The sequence below is a fragment of the Ruditapes philippinarum genome, unplaced genomic scaffold (assembly GCF_026571515.1).
Source record: "Ruditapes philippinarum isolate M1 unplaced genomic scaffold, ASM2657151v2 ctg5447_1_1_1_1, whole genome shotgun sequence".
NCBI lineage: Eukaryota > Metazoa > Mollusca > Bivalvia > Venerida > Veneridae > Ruditapes > Ruditapes philippinarum.
This window is the reverse complement of record NW_026854323.1, coordinates 1-22,864: the sequence shown is the minus strand read 5'-3', so window position 1 is coordinate 22,864 and position 22,864 is coordinate 1. Positions and strand designations below refer to the sequence as shown.

The 22,864-nt window shown below is 32.8% G+C and overlaps 4 protein-coding genes across 4 annotated transcripts; all 4 read left to right on the top strand.

Moving 5' to 3' along the window:
- The first annotated feature begins 1 nt into the window (after position 1).
- Positions 2–2,329, top strand: LOC132739817 (protein ABHD15-like). Its single transcript, XM_060727626.1, has one exon. It carries the CDS (start codon positions 9–11, stop codon positions 1,155–1,157), a length of 1,149 nt encoding a protein of 382 aa, XP_060583609.1. The 5' UTR covers positions 2–8; the 3' UTR covers positions 1,158–2,329.
- Positions 2,330–4,050: 1,721 nt separating this feature from the next.
- LOC132739813 (perlucin-like protein) lies at positions 4,051–13,445 on the top strand. Its single transcript, XM_060727622.1, has 5 exons — positions 4,051–4,187; positions 11,518–11,615; positions 11,875–11,965; positions 12,960–13,176; positions 13,352–13,445. The coding sequence occupies exons 1-5, from the start codon at positions 4,148–4,150 to the stop codon at positions 13,377–13,379; spliced, it is 474 nt and encodes a 157-aa protein (XP_060583605.1). The 5' UTR covers positions 4,051–4,147; the 3' UTR covers positions 13,380–13,445.
- Positions 13,446–17,144: 3,699 nt separating this feature from the next.
- LOC132739815 (brevican core protein-like) lies at positions 17,145–19,961 on the top strand. Its single transcript, XM_060727625.1, has 5 exons — positions 17,145–17,278; positions 17,450–17,547; positions 18,428–18,518; positions 19,256–19,463; positions 19,896–19,961. The coding sequence occupies exons 1-5, from the start codon at positions 17,236–17,238 to the stop codon at positions 19,918–19,920; spliced, it is 465 nt and encodes a 154-aa protein (XP_060583608.1). The 5' UTR covers positions 17,145–17,235; the 3' UTR covers positions 19,921–19,961.
- A 547-nt stretch (positions 19,962–20,508) lies between these two features.
- Positions 20,509–22,256, top strand: LOC132739814 (D-dopachrome decarboxylase-like). The gene is made up of 3 exons (XM_060727624.1): positions 20,509–20,707; positions 21,563–21,738; positions 22,120–22,256. The coding sequence occupies exons 1-3, from the start codon at positions 20,600–20,602 to the stop codon at positions 22,172–22,174; spliced, it is 339 nt and encodes a 112-aa protein (XP_060583607.1). The 5' UTR covers positions 20,509–20,599; the 3' UTR covers positions 22,175–22,256.
- The last annotated feature ends 608 nt before the right edge of the window (positions 22,257–22,864 follow it).

Below are 22,864 nucleotides of genomic sequence, written 5' to 3'. Positions count from 1 at the left end.
TGAGAATAATGTTTTATTGGTGTGTAGAGTTGATCAGTAAATGGCTGTTGTCATGGATCTGTTTTATACTTGTAAAACTTCGGATTACTATAGCACAATGTGATATTATACCGCAGTTACACAGTAAGGAATCGTCACTTACAAAGCATTTAATCCGCCGGAGAGGACTTCTTAATCGAGCTTTCAGACCACCCTATATACTAAGAAACGGATTTGTCCAAACCTTTGCAGGACTACTTTGTTGGCCGATGGAGAATTTTCAATTTGAGCGGGAATATCTTCAAACAGCCGACAAATTTATTGTTGCACTGGATTGGTTCAAACAGTCGACAACAAAGTTAAAACGAAACAGTCCAATTGTATTGATATTTCCGCGGTTGACCGGAGATGCTATCAGTACCGGACCGCTGTGTAAACTTGTCGCCTCCAGAGGAATGAGGGCTGTTGAATTTAACAGAAGAGGACATGGAGTAAGTTTTCTGTTGTCAGCTAAACTAACCAGCATTGGTGACACAAATGATACAAGAAAAGTCATAGAGTATATATTTAACAAATATCCGTACGTACAGATCATAGGAATTGGAATAGGTGCCGGATCAGCGACATTGTTCTCTTATCTTGGTGAATTTGGTTCTTCCTCATTAATGAAGGCAGCCGTGAATATATCTCCATCATATGATAATACAGAAAAATTGTGTGAACAGATACCGAAACTCTACGAACTGTATCTATTAATGGACCTTAAAGTAATGTTAATTAAACATTGGAAAGTTGTAAAAAAATTAATTGACGTAAGAAGTGTATTGTTAAAAGCTTGGTCCTTAAAAGATTTTGATTATCAAGTTTATTGTAAAATGTACGGTATAGAAACATTCGAGGCCTTCTGGCAAAGGAATGATCCAATGAGAGATGTTGATGACATAGCTGTACCTGTTTTATGCATTAACAGTTTAGATGACCCTGTGTCAGTTAAAGAAAACATTCCTTTTGATTTATTTCAGTTTTATCCGAATTTATTATTAGTAACTGTAGAAAAAGGGGGTCACTGTGCATTTTATGAAAATATGCGCGAAGATTCATGGGTGAACACAATTGCCCTGAATTATATAGAGTATGTTTTAGAGTTTATTTCAAACTCCAAATTTTGGCATCGCTAATTGTGGCTCATAGTTCCACATTAATTTTGACAAGTCAAATCTCAATGTTTGTCTTAACAGTGTGTGTGAACAATTTCTTATACATGTACTTCTAGAGCTTAAGATGTATTTTGAAATAAAATGTTCAGCATGATATACAACTTTGTTTCTAGTATCTACGGTGACTGATTTGGTACACTTCGCGCGTTGCGTTGTCGATAGCGACAACTCAACCTATATCGTTATCGCCTTTTCGTCTTGTCTTGTCTCTAGCGAAGCACGCTAAATGATGCGTTTGTCGTGCGGCGTATTGTCGCGATGTCGCCCTGTCGCTTGGCCCTATTGCAAATCTTTCGATTTGAGCCGAGCGACAATGTGACATCGCGACAACACGCCGCACGACAACACGCCGTTTGGCGTTCATCGTAAGCGACAGGACGACTAGAGGAAAGTCCGGAAAGCGCCAATTGTTGCTTAGTCGTGCTGACGCTTACGACAACACGACGCATTAAAGCGTTCCAAATCAGTCACCATAAGTATCTGCATTTGCGATAAGAATAATTAATTGGTACAATGCATGATAAAATAGTTACTTGAGCCGGTTTTAGAAATAAAAAAAATCTTTTTTGTTATTCGTTATAAGTATGTAAAATGCATGTGCTTTTTAATTTTTGATAATAAAATAGAACTGACATTAACTCTTTCTAAGTATGTTTGTTAACATAATTTTTTCTCCATTAATTGTATGATTCCTATCTTGGATATTAAAAACATGTGTAAAACGCAGATGACCAATAACTGTCTAATGACAATAAATATCTATTCAGAAGCCCAGCATTAAGGTTGGGTGATCACATGACATTTGTTTACATTGGGTGACCGATAATATTTAGTGTTTGCTAATTTTCGTTTAATCTTTCAATTTTTTTTAATAATAAACATATACATGTACCATGTTCCATGTAAATATTTGCAGATTTAAATTGTATATAACTACATTTTATTTTTCCTATTATGCTCTATGTGACAATATTTTAATGAAAATTTGTGTAACGATTTCTGGAAGCATATCGGGTAAAGTACAATAGCTACACTGTAAAAATATGTACCATTGGAATCGGAAAATATTTGCCTGGATTATTGTGTATGTTTATTATTCAAATATTGAAAGTTATATCGAAAAAATAGCAAAAACTATTTGCGGTGACCCAATGTTACCATAAACAAATGTCACGTTGTCATCCGCCTTGAAAATTTGCATTTGCATTAACACGATCAAAGAGATCTGTATATAGCAAAGACGGGGGGGGGGGGGGGGGCTCATAAGTTTTTATAACTTTGCCAACATTTAATATACCGTTTTACAAAGGAACAAGGAAGGAACAAACAATGCACTATAGTCATTGACAGACCAACCACAAAATGTTTACCAAAACATGTATGAATATGGTTACTAAACGCGTCTTCAACATGGACTACGATAAATGCAGTAATAGTTGGTGCAGTTACGTTAAAACAGTTATGACAATATTGAACTTGATCAGTCACTTTGAGAACAAAACCGTTATAAGCATAGATTATGTTAAAATCAAGATAACTCAATATTAAACTGATATTTGGAAAACTGACAAACAAAAAGTACCGAAATTACGAACCTATGTTTCCCTCAGGACATTTTTATAACAGGAAAATATGTACAGTTAAATTTGAATAAAAATGAAAAGATCAATGTTATCTCAATTTAGATGTGGCATTCTCCCGTAAACGATTGAAACTGGACGTTATATAAGTGAAACACTAGAGCAGAGAACTTGTTTGTTTTGAACAGATAATAAAATAGAAGATGAAAAGCACTTTTTAGTCCATTGTCCCTTTTACAACATCAGAGTAGACATTTTTAGTGAACAATTTATGAATACAGATTTTATGAACATGAACGATGATATCAAAATGAAATATCTTGTTGTGAGCTTTCCACGAAAAGTAGCTAAATACCTTTGTTAATGCTTATCTAAAAAGAAAGAAATCTTTGTTTAATCTTTAATATATTTTTGTTTATAACAAAAGACTAAAGTTATATTTTGCCGGAACAGCTTAAGATTAGAATTTCTATTGTAAATTCAATTCAATATCGATATGTACACTGTTAATAGATATGTACATTGTTTTGTAGCATACACGACTATTTATCCTGCAATATTGATGATGAGTACAGTATAATAATTTCATGTGAACTATTTATAATATATACATGTTTCAGGTGACTTATTGGTCCATTGGGCCGGGTGTTGTTATTTAATTTCGTTATTAAAAATTTTGTAAACTGTCATATAATATGTCACTATAATAAAATATTTACTTACTTACTTACTTCTACAAATTTACAAAGCTATAGAAAAGCTTTGAAATGTTAACGTTTAATATACATATGACATATAAATACCTTTGTCACGAAAAATAAAGTCAGCATCAAAACGCATACCAATTATTAAAACATTAAAGTTTCTAATATGATTTCTGAATTTTACATTTAATATATTACAAATAATATTAATATTGGTGATTCTTCCATGCTTCGCATGGATATTTTTATCATTCATTTTATATTCGGGCCCATTTATCCATTGATCCATGAACTGGGCAATTATTTTTAGAAGTCTAATTTAAAATATATTTTGGTTGGATGAAGCGTTCGGGCGTACATTAGTGCTCGTGTATAAGAACAGAAATCTGACTTAAATTGCCTTTGCTACCAGTGTAGAGCCAGCCCAACCTGTACATCCGTGCAAGCTAACCAGACCCTACACTGTTGGCTCATTTACTTAATTTACTTTTCTGCTCGAAAACACCAAAAGTTTAAATGAACAGTTCCATAAAAATAGGGTTAGACAAGCCTATTAAAGGAATTAAGAAGGTCAATTGTCAACATATGACATGATAAGATAACACGAAAGGTCAGACTTTGTGTTAGTTTAAATGTTATATATCTGCTTTAATCTTAATTGTCAAATATGTTGTTAGTTTTTATTCCGTTTTTTCTAACTGTGAAAGGTAAATCGATTCATTCATTATATTTAAACTATACATAATATCACTTTTATAGTCTTTTTAACATGTAAATAATACTAATGTCAATGATAAAGGCTGAGCTAAACTTTAATTATTAGAATATAGACCAAAAATATGTGTAGGAAAAACAATGATGTTATATTAATATAATATGTGTAACAGTTAAAATATCTATATTACTATGCGTGTTACTATACTATCAAATTTTGACCTTTTCCAGCAATATTACTTCAGTGCAATAGTTCGGAATTAAATACCATATAATATATTTTAAAAATGAATATACATGTAGATCTATATATGTTGCAGCTCAATAAATAATAATAACAATATATGTTTTGTAAGACCATGTATGTCCCCATATCGGCAACAAATTAGTCATGTGGCCAGGTTATTATTACTGACTTTTGACATTGTGACCAAAATCAAAGCACTGCAAGCACTGAGGTATACATTGCTTGACATCAAGACCATGTGATTTTAATCTACTGAACTCAATAGAAGTCATCTTCTGGGTACAGTCAATTTCGAACACAAATCTAGGCTTATTTCTTCTCAAGTTATTAATAGGACAAGAAAGAGGTGTTGTTCCTACAGACTAGTGCTGTGTTTTTCCAGGCAAGACTACATGGTTTGCGAAACTGAAGAGCAATACAGAAATCAGTTTGCAAAGACCGGTTTTTTATCTGCAGTATACAATGCTGAAATAGTAAAATAGAGTCGTCAGTGCTTTTATCTATTACTTTAAAAACAAGACCAACATGCGGGTTTGTAGTCTACAAAAATGTGGTATTGAATCATTCAGCAAGACTTAAAAGTTAGGTGAACATTTTTGTTTACATGCAAAACGCATTCACTGGAAAAAAAGCACTCCATAGTGCAATTATTGATTCAAAATAAAAGCATTTGTACTTGACAAAATTTAGGCATCAAAGCCCTAAGCTCTTGCCTTGTACATTCTTAAATTTTTACTACAAGTACATTACGAAAATTAATGACTCCCCCCCCCAACCCTCCCACAAGGCAAATTTTATCCCAGGGCTAAAATTAAAACAATCTTGGTAGAGGTCGACTACACAATGTTTCATGCCAAATATCTTACCTCTAGTCTTTGTCAATTCAGAGGAGAATACTGTTTAAGTTTTTTTTTCTATACATGTATATACATTTAAGGAAATCCTAAGACACCACGGTGCCTGGTTAACCTTGTACCTTCAGACAAGATTTTTTTTAAGTTTTTTACTTTATACATACCATATAATGAAAACCTAAAAAGACTCCTTGGCAGAGCCATTTTGACCCCAGGGCTATAATTTGAACAATAGTGATAGAGGTTTACTACACATGTAAAGGTTTCATGCCAAATATCAAACATCTAGCCTTTGTCAATCCAGAGGAGAATATTTTTTATGTTTTTTTTTCTATACATGTTTATACATTTAAGGAAAACCTATGACACCCTGGTGCTATTTCACTAGGGGCAACATTTGAACAACTTTGGTAAAGGACGTACTGATGATATTATTTACCAAGTATCTAAGCTCTAAGCCTTAAACCTTCTGATAAAAAGATTTTTAAAAAAGTTTTTGCTATATACATATAAGGAAAACCTTAATATATGACCCAAGGGGTGAGGCTAATTCTGACCCTTGGGCTGTAACGTGAATACTCTTGGTAGAGGTTAACTACCAAATGTTTCATGACAAATATCTAACCTCTAGTCTTTGTCAATTCAGAGGAGAAGATTTTAAGTTTTAACTACATACATATCAGGAAAATCTATGAACCCTAGTGCAGGGCTAATTTGACCCCCAGGGTATAATGTGAAAATCTTGTGAATGTCTACCAGACAATGCCTTTTGTAAAATATCTATGCTCTAGGCCTCATTTAAGTCTTTGAACAACTTTGGAAGCCCTTTACTCATGGAACAACCCTGTCAAGTTTGGTTGAAATTCGACAAGATGTTTTCAAAAGATGTTAACTATATAATGTATAAAACACACACACATGCACGCATGCATGCACACACACACAAAAGAGGAGAATCGCTATATGCCAACACAGCATCTACATGCATCAGACCAGCAGTCCAACACATTTTCAAAAAATAAAATGACAATTACATTGTTGATGTGTTGAAAGCCTTGTGAAATTTAATAAAAGCTTTATAATATCTAGAATAAACTTTCATTTTTTCATTCCAAACTGTAAACAAACAATATGAGGTATGGTACATGTTATGGTCAACCAAGTGGATCTCATTGGAGCTAGGTGGAGAGGAGTGTGGGAATCCAAAGATTAGTAAATCATGTTTGCTTACTGAGTGCATCAGAAAGTATTTAAGCACTAAGTTGAAATTTATACGGCATAATGCACTTTATGTGTGGTAATATGCTATATATCAAAATTAAATACAAATGTACTCAGTATCTTTTTTTTATGTTAACTATAAACTTAAAGAATTAATAAATTTCTTTTATATAATCTATGAATTCAGTTTATAGTATCTTTTTTGGTTTGACTTTTATCACAGTCTGTGCTTTTTGTGATACCATACTATTGTTTCCGGCACCTTTACTCCAAGTAAGCAAATGAAGTAATTGAAGACCAGGACCTTGAGTGTAGTAACTTCCTTTCTGAGTGGGGGATCTGAACATCACTGTCTGTCCTGTCCACCATGTCTCGATATCGGATTTGTCTTGGTACAGACCACCCTGTCTCATGGTCTGCAAGGTCCTGCATGTATGGCCAGCTGGGACTGTTTTATGTCACAGAGGAGAACTCCATATAGTTTTTTGACAATCAATAAATATTTTACAATCCAATAGGAAAAAAAAAGATTCATGTAGTAGCTTTTTTAGCTAAATCCTTTCAAGCTATCATCATCGTGTACAATAAAACTTACTGGTAAGGAGTTAATTAAGGGCTTCTACCCCTAATACAAAAAAGGTCAAATTAAAAAGTAGTACTGTTACAATGCCTTATCAAAAATAAAGTCACATATATAGACAATAACTAAATATTTAACAATATTGATTTAATACAAATAAATCATTAATATATGCAGTCCTGCCAATAATGAGCTGAAAATATTTATCAATTTCAAAAAGTGAGAAAATGAAATGCAGCTTGACTAAAACTCAAACCAGAGACACTCAGAATACCATACCTCAGCACTACCAAAAAAAACCAGAACCGTTGGAATACCATACAGCAGCTCTACAGCTTAAATATTTTCAGTCTCATAGTTCTATGCATTGACATAATCCACAGCATATTGAAATTTTTCCTTTTTCATTGGCACACTTAAGTAACAAAGTGAATTGACTTATGATTCAGTTATGTACCATCATAAACATATATTGGACCCTAAAAGTAACAGGGTGAAAATATCACAGGGTGAGAAAAATGTGCAGTTTGACCGGAATCAAACCTGAATCAGAATATTATACATGTATGTGGGCTGTACTGACTCACTCAGCTGAGCTATCTAGCTGGCAATGTCAATAATCTATTACACATGGGCATAGAAGTCAAAGAAACATTCATTGATAATGACCCATTATTTAAAGTAAATCATATCAGAAGCATCCCTTGAAAATGATATCATTTCATTTTTGACCCACAGTTGTTACCACTACCTCCTAATGGGCCTAATTAAACTGAGCCTGCAGAATTTTATAATTTTGCTGTCTGTCAGACATGGCAATTTCTTATGGGTTTCATCTTTATTTCCATTTGAAGGGATGTAACTCATGTTTACTAAATAGTTTGTTCTTATCTGTCTATCTTAGCCATTACAGACTATTCTAGCTGTATATTAACATAAAAAATCTTTTATATTAACAAACAGAACATAATAAGATGAAAAATTTACCAGTTGGAGAAATTCATCAAATGGATGGAGGTCCAGGAATGATGAATATGGATAGAAATATTTTTTTTTGACTGGCTTTATGTACCTTTTAGTTATTGTGGCAAGGAATTTTATAATTATTCAGTTAAACCTGGTTTTTCAGTTAAGATTTCATCATAAAAAGATCTTCAGGACTCTAAATAAATTCATATTTGTGGTATCAGGGGAAATTAAATTACTATTTGTGCTAAATCTGATCATAAACATCAATCTAAATATTTAGAATATTCCTGTGTTGAGTGTCATATTTCACTCTTCACTTTGGTTATCCCAGGTCAACCCTTTTTTTTACTAATGGCTTTAATTTAACTGCCCATGCAATCATAAGCTCATATATGGCTAATAATTTTACCTTATATATATCAATAGTCTAAGGAGTTATGGAAAAAAATGTTAAGGGTGGCTCAGCCTGACTGAGTGATTTGATTGTAAATAACATATTTCAAAATATATTTCTAGACTCAACATGCTTTCAAAACTCTTTAAGAAAACTGTCAAATGATGAATATTCATCTGGATTTGTTACCCGAAATCTGTGTGATTCTAGCACTTCATTTTTTCTAGGATTGTCAAATATTTTTTTCACTTTCAGTTTATGGTCTGCATTTGCCCATGTAAATTGATAACTTTAGGTCCAGCACAGTGTAATAGGATATTTACTTGTATCTTTTCATCTTTCTCAGCATTTCCACTGGCAGTCAACACTGGTAAAGTAAATTTCCATTGGCGCTTCCATTTGATAAAGTTATGTGATATGTTACCATTTTCAACATCTAAATGTCCAGGGGGTCTAAACGTATCTGCCATGATTGTCAGTTCGAATAATACCGATTACGAAGGCTAAATTCGAATAATTTTGAGTACAAATCCTTAGTTCGAATAATATTGAGTACGAATCTTCCCTTTCCCGAAAATGGCTTTTGGACGATATATTTCACTAAAGTGGCAGAAATACTTCACACTGCAGGTGTGAAACAAATAATTGCATACTCCTCCGATGCCACCACGTTGATAGGGTTGTATTATATGCAATTATATGACAATACGTTTTCAGAACGTAAACTTTAATCCATTCATACAGACGCTTACAATGTTACATAACACTAAATAAGACATAAATATCTGTATCTGCTCGTTTTCTAAAACAGTTTGAAATAGAAAAAGTATGCAAGTCTATATTTAAAAGTAAATAAGGTTTACTTGCTTGATTTAATATTAATTTTGGATGTTGGACATATTTTTATACAGAGTCTGTCGTAATTCATTCATTCTTGCACGCGCATGCGTGGATACGAAGTTTGAAGCGTAGGTTTACACAATGCTTTTATGAATGAAATAGAAATTTTCATATTTTTTGCTTTCATGTTTAGAAAATGTTTATTTACACTGAAAGTGCATAGTTTTGAACTTTCAAAGCTTATTGACCACTATGCAAACAGTATATTAATAAAAAGTGATCTTAATGTGACAATCCTGCAAAATGAGGATCTACTTTTATCGAGGTTTCATCCAAAGGTGGATGTTGTTCAGCAAAACAGGTTAGGTGTACTAAATCTGAAATACAGCTATAACTCTGTATACATTGCAAGCAATGTATACAAAAATCAATAGGGGTTAACTACTGGTCATGACTACTCACTAGGTCATTGTGACTGTCAAGGTTGTGTGCAGCAATTTTATGACAAAGTTATCACAAATTTTACTACCAAATAGTATATGCATAAATTCAGACCCATTTGTTACATTACATTAGACATTGAAATGTGTATACCAAAAGCAACTTTAGTTTAGTAAAAATATCAACCAAGGCAACATGAGCTTTTGAGTTATTGGTCGGAAACCGTTTTTACGTACAACGTCAATGTGACTTTGACCTTTGGCCCTTAAATCGATAGGAGTTATCTACTAATATAGACCAATGCATCTGGGAAGTTTGAAGTTAAAAGGCACATGAGTTGTTGAGATATTGACCAGAAACCATTTTTATCTATAAGGTCAATGTGACCTCTGACTCCATTGACCTCAAAAATCCGTTGAGGTCATTTTCTGACCAAAAGCAAAGTATTTGTGAAGTTTGAAGGTAAATGGTCCATGGGTTGTCCACTTTTTGATAGGAACGTGTTTTCACATACAAGGTCAATGTGACCTTAACCTTTGACCCCCTGACCCCAAAATCAATAGAGGTCATTTACTAGCCAAGGCCAATGTACCTATGCAATTTGAGGGCCAAGGGCTCATGGGTTGTCAAGTTATTGATAGGAAACCTTTTTACCTACAAGGTCAATATGACCTTAACCGTTGACCCATTGACCCCAAAATTAATAGCCAAGACTAATGCACCTACGAAGTTTGAGTGAAAATATCCTATTGGTTGTCAAGTTATTGATAAAAAAATCGTTTTACCCACAAGGTCGATGTGACCTTGACCTTTGACTCCTTGACCTTAAAATTAACCGGGGGGTCATCTATTTGCCAAGATGAATGCACCTACGAAGTTTGAGGGCCAACAGCCCATGAGTTGTCAGGTTATTGATCGGTAACCGTTTTTACCTTCAAGGTCAATGTGACATTAACCTTGATCCGTTGACCCCAAAATCAATAGGGGTTATCTACTGGTCATAAACAATCCCCATACCAAGTTTGAAGTTCCTAGGCTAAAGCGTTCTTCAGTTATTGATCGGAAACCATTTGGTTTACGGACGGACGGACGGACCGACCGACAGACAAATGGAAAGCAATATACCCCCATTTCTTTAAAGGGGTAGGGGCATAATAATGATGATCATGATCATAATAGTGAAACACTTTTTATTTTATTTCGTCAACTGTATAGTAACAATATTATGCTATTATTACAGTTGTTAACTGGTTATAGTACGTTGAAATTGTGTAAAGGACATTCATTACTTGAGTGGAGTGTTTTCCAATTGTAATAGTTATTATTGTTGTCACAACAATGCTGTTTTATTCAGAAGTTCATATTAAGAATTAAGATATATGTATCGTATGTAATATGTACTTTGTAAGTTGTTATATCATTTAAATAATGCTATTATTATTATTGTTGTTGTTGTTATTATTATTATTATTATTATTATTATTATCATTATCATTATCATTATTATTATCATTATCATTATTATTATTATTATTATTATTATCATTATCATTATCATTATCATTATCATTATCATTATCATTATCATTATTATTATTATTATTATTATTATTTTTTTTTTTTTTATTTTATCATTATTATAATAATTATTATTATTATTATTATTAAACCTTGACACCTCGACAGAATATCACACATCATGAAGGCTTTGTTAAGGGTCGAGATCAATTATCAAACGTCTTTTAAAATCATTAAGAACAAATAAGAATATTTGCAGGGATTTTCAGTGCAACATCGTGTCCAGATGGATTTGAGCCACACCATGGTTCCTGCTATTTTTTCAGCCACGATAAAGAAACATGGACAGGAGCCTATGTATGTTCAAAATAACTGTTTTCTTCTTTTGACTTTAAATGATATTACATGTATTAACTATATATTTAAACATAACGCATAATTAAGACATGTATAAAATGATATAGGACACGTATAACTGTGTGTTTGTCTTTTACGAGATGAATTTCTTACGTATATTTTCTGTACTCAATAAAGAAGCATTACTGATTGATACAATGTTTTGAATTCTTACATTAAACGTTAAAATGATAAAATATTTATATAACGAAAATTTCAGCAATCTTGTAAAATCTTCGACGCAATGCTGGTTGAGGTCAATTCCGCCGACGAAGACGCTTACCTTTCTTCAAAAGCACGAACCCTCGGAAGTATGCTGACACAATGAATTTTTTGGGTATTGAGAACGAGTGTGTAACGCCGAATATAATTTTCGCCGAATACAGCTCTCCGTGATATTTAAACAAAAACTTCTTTTAGACCTATCTCAAACAGCTATATGCGCTCCTTTTAAAAGAATAAAAGCTCCCCGAGAGTACTACCGAATAAAGTTCCTCGAGGGTACTAACGAAATTTAAACATTTAAAGTAGAAGAAATAATGTGGAAGGGGTTGTTGATTCAACACACGTGTCAATCCACGCTTGATTTTTTTCCCTCTAGTGAATGTTTGGGACATTGTCATATGTCTTTATTAAGAATGACAACATTCGGTATGAGCTAAGTCTCAAAACTAAGAAATAATTTAACATATTATTTGTTGAAAACTATTTTTTTTTTGTAAATACACATGTTGTGCGACGACATTTCATTAAAAGTGCTACTGGCCACTTTTCCTTTTTGTAATTCATAGTTCTTTTCACTGGCAAAATGAATTCAGCAATGACAAAATCTAAAGTTATAGAAAATAATTATGTTCTCATACATACATAACAGATTAACTTTTTGAGAAATATACACGTAATTTAATAATATATATTAAAATACTAGTTCGAAATCATTATGAAAAATAAATAAGTGAATGTACGCGTGTGGTTGGTCTTATTGGAATCATAATAATTAACATGAGTGTCAGTCGGATGAATGAATAAAAATTATCTAACTTTTACATTAAATAATATAAATACTTTTTTTATATATAAACCAAAAGATTTTAAATATTTGAATGGATCTTTGTTATTGTTAATTCAGAAGGTCATACTGAAAATAAGTATACTTGTTACTGTAAACTTTGTATGTTACCTTCTATAAATAAAGATTTTATTATTATTATCATTATTATTATTATAATATATATTCACACGTCTTCTTTTTTTGAATTCATTTCCAGCACAAATTTAATTTTATGACATGTTATATTATTACAGACTATTGGTATATTGGACTGAGTGACAAACTAGTTGAGGGAGAATATATCTGGGAGTCTAGTTTACAGGTACTGACAGGTGATGCGTTCTCTAACTGGGGTGTTGGGGAGCCAAACGGTGCTGGCGATGAAGACTGTGTTGTTTACGCACCATCCATAAACTATCAATGGGGGGACGTTATTTGCACCCGGACAGAACACTACATATGTGAAAAGAGGTTAGCTCACATGTTTGTTAAACTCGTATGTTGATCTTTTCTTTCATATCAAAGAAATATGAACATTTACTATCATATTGATACCAGAACATTATTTTGATATTTTGCAGGCAATAAATTTAAGGAGTTGAAAAGTCAAAAGGTTTAATAAAAACTCAATCGCTATTTTTTCCAGCGCAGACAACGAACAGATAGTCGGCTGACGAGACACTAATTTACATTGTTTGTAGTAAACAAAGTAAAAAATAAACTATGAATGATATCGTTTACTTATAGTTTACTTTTAATAGAATCCTAAATCAGTTTACTGGGTATAAAGTCCCCTGAGAACACCATTCGGTTTACACAGAAAAGGCCTTTGTTTGATAGGTAAGGCACATATTTTTACTTGATAAATACATCTTCCTGTGTTCATCCTTTTAGTCATTTTATAAAGAAGTCGCGGTAATCAAACATAGAGAATCCTAAACCTCCATTTATTTAACTTTAGCTAGTTATACCAAGAATACAAATAAATGCTGTGTTGTCCATGTAGCATTTTCAAATTCATTGGTTGCAGCAAAATTTTGTACCAACTTCATTGATAGTATAACTTTTATTACGGATATTTGAATTTCCTCGTTAGTATAAACGATGTTTCACTTTGTTATACATTATTCCATTGTGTTATACAATATTTAACAAATAAAACATGTCCTTGAGGGCAATATGTAAGTTTACGGACTGGTTGGTCAGACCTCGGAAGGAATATGGCCCGAAGCGCAGCTGATAATTACATGTTGATCAAATGTCATGATTTGTCTTTAATTTAGTTATAAATTTTATTTGTACATGCCAGAAAAAAATGTGCAGAGAGGCGTCTGAGATTTTTATCCACAACCACCAGTAAAGCTGGAAAGTGGCCATATGACCTTGCTCAATTTAGTGTGTTGGTGTAATGTAAAAAAATGAATTGCCTTCTTCGGAATAGGTCATATTACCAAAAAGAAGAGTACACGTATTTAATGGATGAAAAATGCGAGTAGCATTAAAATGTTGAATTCGTTGTGGTGTATGATCAACAAGCATTAACAAGATGCATTTTCTCTTAAATGATTTCTAAATAAATCAGCATTTAAATTGCTACATTTGTTACGAATTTGAGCGTGTAAAACCGAGTGTAGACGATCCCCGATACAGAAATAAATAGAAACTGTCTGAGGTTTGTATTTCTGTTTAAGTTTGCATTTAAATATATTAAAGGGAGGATGAATTTCCTATATCAGTATCCAAGTTATTCCATAATGACGTTGCTGATAAATGAGTTTGTAAAAATTTGAGTACGACGTGCTACAGTTGTATAGTTGTCCCTGTTTCTTAAGACATAAGGCACATTGTTAGAAAGGGTATCTGGAAAAATGTTTAACAAATAATCCGTTAGGGTGCCTGTTTAGCTTTATACTAAGTAACGAGTTTTGGAATAGTTTGTCTGTCAGACAATGATACCCAACCGATTTCATTAAGCAAACGCTCAATAGAAACAGACCGTGTTAGGCCAGTAACGATACGTGCCGCTTCGTATTGAAGTTTCTCAAGAGTGTTTCTCGTAATCCGCGCATCCATCCCAGACAATTGACGCATATTCTAAGATTGGTCTCATGTAGGAAATGTATATTTGATTTAAAGTTTTTCGTTTAAGTTTGTATTTTGATGCTCTCATAGATCCTAGAACTTTGGAAGCAGACAATAATATATTGTTTATGTGGTCATGCCATTTACCATCAGTACTAAAAGTGACACCAAAGTGTTTATGACTGTTAACTTAATCAAGAGAAACATTATCAAAGTAGAGAGATGGCTTATCGTCAGACCCAAGTGTAAAAAATAACACTTATGTTTTGTTAGGATTTAGAAGTTTACTAGCCAACGTTTCGAACATTCCGTAATTTTATTTCAGTCTTCATTAAGGGTACGTTCCATAAAAGAACTGGAAACTGCGAGAGAGCTATCATCTGCAAAAAGTCTTGTTACACTGATTAGATTATCGGCAATGTCATTGACATAAATTAGAAATAATAAGGGGCCAAGGGCAGAGCCTTGGGGACCCCAGCAGTGATATATTTACTTTTGGAATAGGAGGAACCAACAAAGACCTTTTGATTTCGATTACTTAGATAATTATTTGTCCATTTTAGAATCTGACCATTAATTCCGTATTGTTTTAATTTGAATATAGATCTAAGTCCTTCGTGCCATACTCTATCGAACGCTTTTGAAATATCTCAAAATGAGAGCGATTGTAATACCATACAAGTCTTTTGTAAGGTACTGATTGCGGTAAATTAAATTTAATATACATTGTAAATATCAGTGCCAAAATGATAACTGATATTCCTCGGTGTCTTAAAAATACCCGAATGTAAAATTAAATTCTGGTCTGAGATAGCAATTGGATCAATAAGAGTTGACGAGTTGTCTGCGACTCGTGTCGGTTCCGTAATTTAACACTATACATATTATTTAAAATTAATACACCGCGAAGTTTATGGTTTCTTATGTTCAACTGGTCTTCATTAATGTCACCTACAAATAGAACTCTACTTGATTTATTAAAAGCATTTTCTAGACATATATTCAATATAACCCAAAAGTCTATATTTGTATTAGGTGGACGATAAAAATTAGCTATCAAAGTTTTTCATTACTGTCTGTCTTTTATTTCAGTCCAAAGTGATTCGGGTAAGGTATTTTCCAGATCAATTAGCCTTTATAGCTAAGAAGTTAAGAGAAGGCCGGAAACTTCAGATTCGAGCCTACGGATCAGATAATTAAAAACTCTTTTATCACTATTTCACGTTTGTAGTAAGCTTCTAAATGAGACCGACCCCAAGTATGTAGCCTTTCCCGGTCATGAAATATCTATCAGCAAACGAGCGCATCCGTGCTAAAAATCCCTGGTAGTACAACGATTCGGTACTAAACATAGACTAATTCATGTTTGTTAGCCTAGTCCGGGTCAAAATCACTTGAATTTACTAAATAATATTACAAAATACATTAAGTGGGACCACTCACAACCCTCAGTAGCATCTGACATGGAGCTAAATATAAATTGCTGTTTACGCCATCAGGCATACTTGTGCGAAACGTTGCGGTTTCATTGCTATTGGCAAATCAGAAGACTCCTTACAAAATACCGAACAGGTGATTTACAATTGGGTAGAAAGGAATCAAAAGACCATGGGGAGGTTTGAAACTCGAATTTCGTGTGTATCAGTCTAGTCCTCAAAAAATCTTGATCCGTCATTGAAAATAACTAGGGTCCAGTCATTCTGACGTTAGCGGGCGCCCATTGAAACGTTCATGGATGCAGATTGCTGGTTGTCTGGCCCTCATGCCCGCTCTATGAAAACCCTTTCTGATTGTTTGCCTAGCAATTCTTATGCCACTGGCATAATTTAAGTCATTTTGCAGGGCAGTAGCCGTAATATAACGCTGACGTCGCGCTTGGGCGACAATAAAACGGTCTTCACGCTGAATTGTGACCCTTTCCTGACCCGCGTAGTAGTTCATATTTCAGTGCAGGACAATACCCCTACTGATATTTCCTTTAAAGATACCCTGTCCTTTTTCTTTTTGCAGCGGACAATTTCCCTCCCCTTGTCTGTTTTTTATTTCTTTTGTCGTTGATATATTCCATTAGGGGAGTAAGGTACAAAACTAACAAAATGATAGCTTTGTTCATCAATAGTACTTATTACAAGCCATTCCTTACAGTTCCTGTAATTTTCATTATTGTTCATATATCAGGCACAACGGAGCTTTTGTATGAGCATTAACTCTAAGATTTTTTAACCTTGTTAGCAAGCTTTTTTTTAAAAACTGTAAATATCATACTGTTATTTTCAAATTGTTGAAATTTTATTTTACTTCCTTCAGGTGTAACCAATGAAAGCGCATAAAAATACACGGAAGTCTCAGAGAAATTGCTATATAAGTCATGTTATCAAGGTTTTCGTGTAACACCGGTTTTGATAAGACTTGTAAAATCAAGGTTTAAATTATTTTCAATTGCGCAAAATGGATGTGTTGTTAGCATTTTTTTATCTTCAACTCACTATAGGTATAAATTTGATCAATTATCTTAATATTGTTTCTTAATTACCATTACCTATTTATTAATTTCAGATAAAGCATTTGCTTTCTAATAGCTGCTATAGTAAACAGGTAAATACAAACTAAACTGATTTTCTAACTTTTTTTAAATCAATCTAGTTTACTTCATACACTTCAGGTTTTGTCAGTGGAACTTCTTGTACAGATGGTTTTGAGGTACACAGGGGGTCATGCTACTTTTTTAGCCACGGAAAAGAGGCATGGGAAGCTGCACATGTATGTTGTCTTGTATAATATATTGTCGCTACAGAAAATTGAGCCCTTATGTTATGTTCTCCAAGGCAAAGAACATAGTCGCAGCTTTGTCTGTTCGTCTGTCTGGGCAACGAGATGATATCTGTTTAATACAGACAACTATAAAAAAGCGGTAAATTCCATTCTATCTAGTAAATTAAATGGTCTTATTAAAATGTCCTATCATAAAGATTTTTGACCTTACGTCCGTCTAAGAGTCAAGATGCCAGGACAACGGTTAACAAGCAAAAAATCCCCCTAACTATAGTATTTACTTACATTAAGGCTATCCAGACGAAGTTGTTACCGGAATATTTCTAATTAGACTAATAATGACTTATTGAAGTCGACGAAGATGTTCCGAAGAGGAAACTTCAAGATAATCCTCGCATAAAAGAAGCATGTTCTGCTTCGGTGCCTTATTTCAGCTGTAATGTTTCTTTGGGCTACACTAAAGTCTTGTCTTTAATACTGAAACGATGTGTCCTATCACAATGATGTGCTCTTCTCCGTGTTTACTCATTTGACTGAAACATAAGTTTTGGTTAAGTAGGCAATGGTAGACAATGGTAGAAAACCAACATGCTTCCCAGTAGGGATTCATTTAGTTGCCACTATGCCTGACTGTTCGTTATTTGATTAAAATGTACACGTATAAAGTAAATACTCGTTTAAAGCGCAGTACAAGAAATATTCACAATTCTTAAAAATATTTTAGTCATTGTTAAGAAATTTTTTACGGCTATAAACACAATTATATTTGTTAGTCAGTAAATGTTTCATAATGGTTGAATTGTTTCTCTTTGTAAGAAGTTTAACCAATAACATAATAAAGTATGTATATTTTCTTAACCTTTGTCAGCAATCGTGTAAACTCTTTGGTGCTATGCTTGTCGAAGTCGATTCATGGGACGAGCAAAATTATATCTCTGAAAAGGCAAGAATTCTAGGAGGTATGACTTTGTACAAGATATTTTTTTTCTAATTTCTACAGTCAACACTTTTCTCATGTTGTAGTTTATTGATATGTCATTCATCAAAACAGTGTAACTCAAGTCATGACTATATATCACAATCCAATGTAAACAGAAAGTCAAGAGAAAAGTTTAAAATGGCAAACCCTTCCAACTTTATCATAACATTTTTTAAAAGTGTTGTAAAAACTTTTGTACCACTAGTTATTCTGATATTTGAGAGAAATAAAACAAATCTTATGATATATGAGTTATTTTAATGCCAGATTGATCAAATTATCAAATATATTTACATATATATACAAAAATAAAAAATTAACCCAAGTGCTTTTTTAGTTTTCACTGTCTACTGGTAGTAATTGTATGAATTCATCTCAAAATAATCAATATTATAATAACATGCCATATCAAAGAAAAAATATAATTATTAGGACTTAAATAACTCATGATTCTTTTCAAACTCTAACGATATCATTAAGAAACTATACATGCATGTTCATCGTCATATTAATAGAAAAGTAAATTTTTAAGTCCAGGTGATTAATCCATTACGATTCATTTATATCCCCCATTATTATTCGTGTTTCTAACAGGATGGTATTTGTGTAAATGAAACCACAGCTTTGCTTTGTTATATCGAGCATGTTAAGATTTCATGGTCAAACAGTCATTCAAGTGTTAATATACAATTTAACATGCAGTTGGCCTTTTTGCAGACTATTTCTGGATAGGACTAACAGACAAACTAATAGAAGGAGAATATATGTGGACGACAAGCCAGCAATTAGTTACCTTCTCAAACTGGGGACCAGGAGAACCTGATGGACATGATCACGAAAACTGTGTTCTCATTGACAGTCCCAATGACTACAGGTGGGCAGATGTCAGGTGTGACAGGCCTGAACATTACATCTGTGAGAAAAGGTAGGCTCACTTCATGTGTGTTTCCTTTTTCTACCGATTAATGAAAAAGAGACTTGAGCTTTTCGAATATATTTATTCTTTTTTATAGGCAGTCAAAAATTTAATGCATCCAAAAATACTTTAATGTTTTTTTTTGGCATACAACTTTAATATTATTGATGTTTGAACTCAAGAACTGCATTTATGTTTCATTGAGCATTGATGCCGACGCCTCGTTTTTGGTCAAACTGGCAACAACTTCTGAAGTAACATTCCTAATATCGCTTGCAGTCACAAGCTTTCAAAGTAAACGTTATTGGGCCGCGACAGCTACAGCCGTAAGGAATTTCCGGTGTTCATACATTTAAATTAATAAGGACTTTTGTCATGACGGTTCCATTAAGAAGTATGACGGAAATCTGTAGAATTAAAAAGTTTCTTCTTCATTTGCAGTGGCGGTGGCAGTATTGTAGGCTGAATGTCATTGAAGCTATTAAATAAATCAACGATTTCAAGGTTTTTCTTAGTTCGATATATGTTCCTTAATAAAAGTTTAAATTATAAGATATTATTTTTAAACATTAAGTATCGATAGGTTTGAATACTTTTTCCGGGTACATGTAGCTTTACAAAATTTCCAGGAGTATTCTTCCTGTACAAAAAAAAGCATCGTGATTTCCTTTGCAAAGTCTTGTTTCTAAAACAAACATGTAAACAGATTAAGCTATAATGATTAAACTGCCGCTTTCAAAGTTGTTGAAATTTCCGTGTGACATTGGATATCGCGGATCTTGGAACGAAAACGTTGTTTCGAAAACAGTATGTTGTTCGCTTATAGCAGTTCTTTTCTTTGCTACGCGGAACATACGAGATTACGCCTGATATTTTAAGTTAAATTCCAAATGCCTTAAAAAATAGCCTTTTAAATATTTTAAGTAAAGCCCACAGTTTATCAAAAATGGTTAGATACATACGATTTATTATCATAGTACAACATTGTTTCTGATACATGTATATAGGGTAAAATAGATAATATATAACTCGTTTGAATGTATTATTAAATTCAAGGTCAGTGCAGATAGCGATATTTGTATAAGCTAGACAGATTCAGTGTAGTTCATCATTTTACCATTGTGTTTCACCTTAAACTTATAAATATGCCAATTTGTCTTCTATACACAAATTTAAAGCGATCGGATATAGACGTTAATTTGGAAGAAAAGGTAGCAAGATGCATTTCGGAGACATTGAATAGACCGTTTGAGGTAGGTGTTATTATTTAATTGGTTTAAAAATACATGTATAAATAACAACATAATCATCGTTGTAAAAAAGTGTCTTTTTAAGTTATGTAAATTGCAAGTAAAAGTCATGATGATATCAAATTCTTTGTTATGTCATTTTACATTCATACTGACTTACTCCTATCTGTATAACCACAACAATCATTATAATGGGGGTAGATAAAGAACGTTGAGCCCGGTTAGCATGGATGTATTAACTAGATTCAACATGGAAAAAAGTAAAATACTTACTCATCCTCTTTACTTTTTTATTTTCATTCCTCTTGAGCGATCGTCAGTTGTAAAAAATGTCACAAGTATGATTCATGATTCCAATATTTTAATGTAGAAATTTCTATTAATAAATTTCTAGTTAAGAAATTATTGCCATTACAAGTGGGAGGTTTCATTGTCAGTCATGAACGAATGCCATCAAAACGTGTCTAAGATTTTCATCACTTTTGTGTTATTGTTGCCGATTGCTCTCTTTTTTCTAAACATGTGTTCAGAAGTAAAACAGATTTAATTTCACGAAATCTGAATTCGACAGCTTTGCTGTACAAATTATATATAATAATTCATTTTAATTAATTTCGTAGTATAACAACAAAATTATACAAATCGGCAATTATAAAAGTCCAGTTCAATAGAAGCATATGTATCTTCACTTAGAACGAATGGATCAGCAGTTAATTAATATTTAAACAACGTATCCGGTTAGATCAAACGTCTATTTTTCTTTTAGATTATATTTACTCGCATCCCGTATTTTGTATAGTATAAACATGTACAAACAATGTATATTATAAAATAAACGTCTGTTTTTTTACATTGTAGCATGTATTCGTTACCCTAATTGCCGAGACACCATCGTTTTGTGCAGGATCACGTGAACCATCTATGGTATGCCAAGTGCAATCAAAAGAGGTCTTTGAAGATCCAAGCAAAATATCTGGATACTATCCGAAGTTTTTCGAGATTTTGAAACAGGCAACAAATATTCCGGGAAACAGGTTTGTTTTGTATAATTTGTATGAGACACTTGCATTTGTATTAAAATCTTCGGAAATATATATAAAAGGCATATCAGGCATTTATCTAATAAAATTGTATACAAGTCTCTGTATAAAACGATAGAATTATGTGTTTAAACCAATATTTATAACTAACAGAAAAATTATTTTGATTACTATTTTACAGAGATAGGGCTAAATATTTTGAAAATGACAAGTATTATCAACATATTATCTGACCTGGGGAGATAAGTCTGAAAAACGAATAAATCTTGACCTTAGAAGATGGAAAATCTGAACCAGATTTTATGAATTCAATGACATGTCTATCCCGAAGTACTTTTCTACTTGATCTCAGATATATCATGATTTTTTTTTCAGGATTGTATTAAGTTTCCAGCATGTACCAGACGCTTATGCTGACATAGGACAGTAACATTTACATAATATGGAAAGCAATATACAGTGTATTACGTGATGTTATATCTGGTGTTAATAAAAGTTTGATTTAAAGTTAATACGTAGACTTTGTTTTATATTGCAAAATGTCTTTCTTAATCAAATTCCCATTGACTTAACTGATATTAATACTATGTTTTAACTATCAAATGATGTACTTATTTAGAATGAAAATGTTGGTCTACATGTTAAACTGCATACTGGCACTTATTTTATTGGAAGAAAACGTTAGTTGTTACAAAGTGTAATACACGAAAGTGTCTAGTGCTTAAAAACAATACTGAGATCATTTATTTTGTCACATTCATCAGTCATATACTTTAAATAGTCAATTTATAATAAAATTGTTTCTTGGTGTAGGCATTGTGCGTGCTTGCTTTTATTGGTTAAACTTTCAACGTTAGTAAGACTGAAATTATTATCTTACTGTATGATAATTTGTTACCGTCTATAAACATTTTCAAAATGAAGATGGATGCGTCCTTGGTCTGTGACCTCAAACCACTTGCACCTTACCACTGTCGGTTCGATTCCCGACAGGAACTTTAAATTATTTCATATAAGGAAATTTGCGTTTGTTTTCTTAGCTTGAATAAATACCAGTTAAATAGGATATGTGAACTTCCGTTTCACATATACGTGATAAGGATTTTTGTTCAGTTTTTCT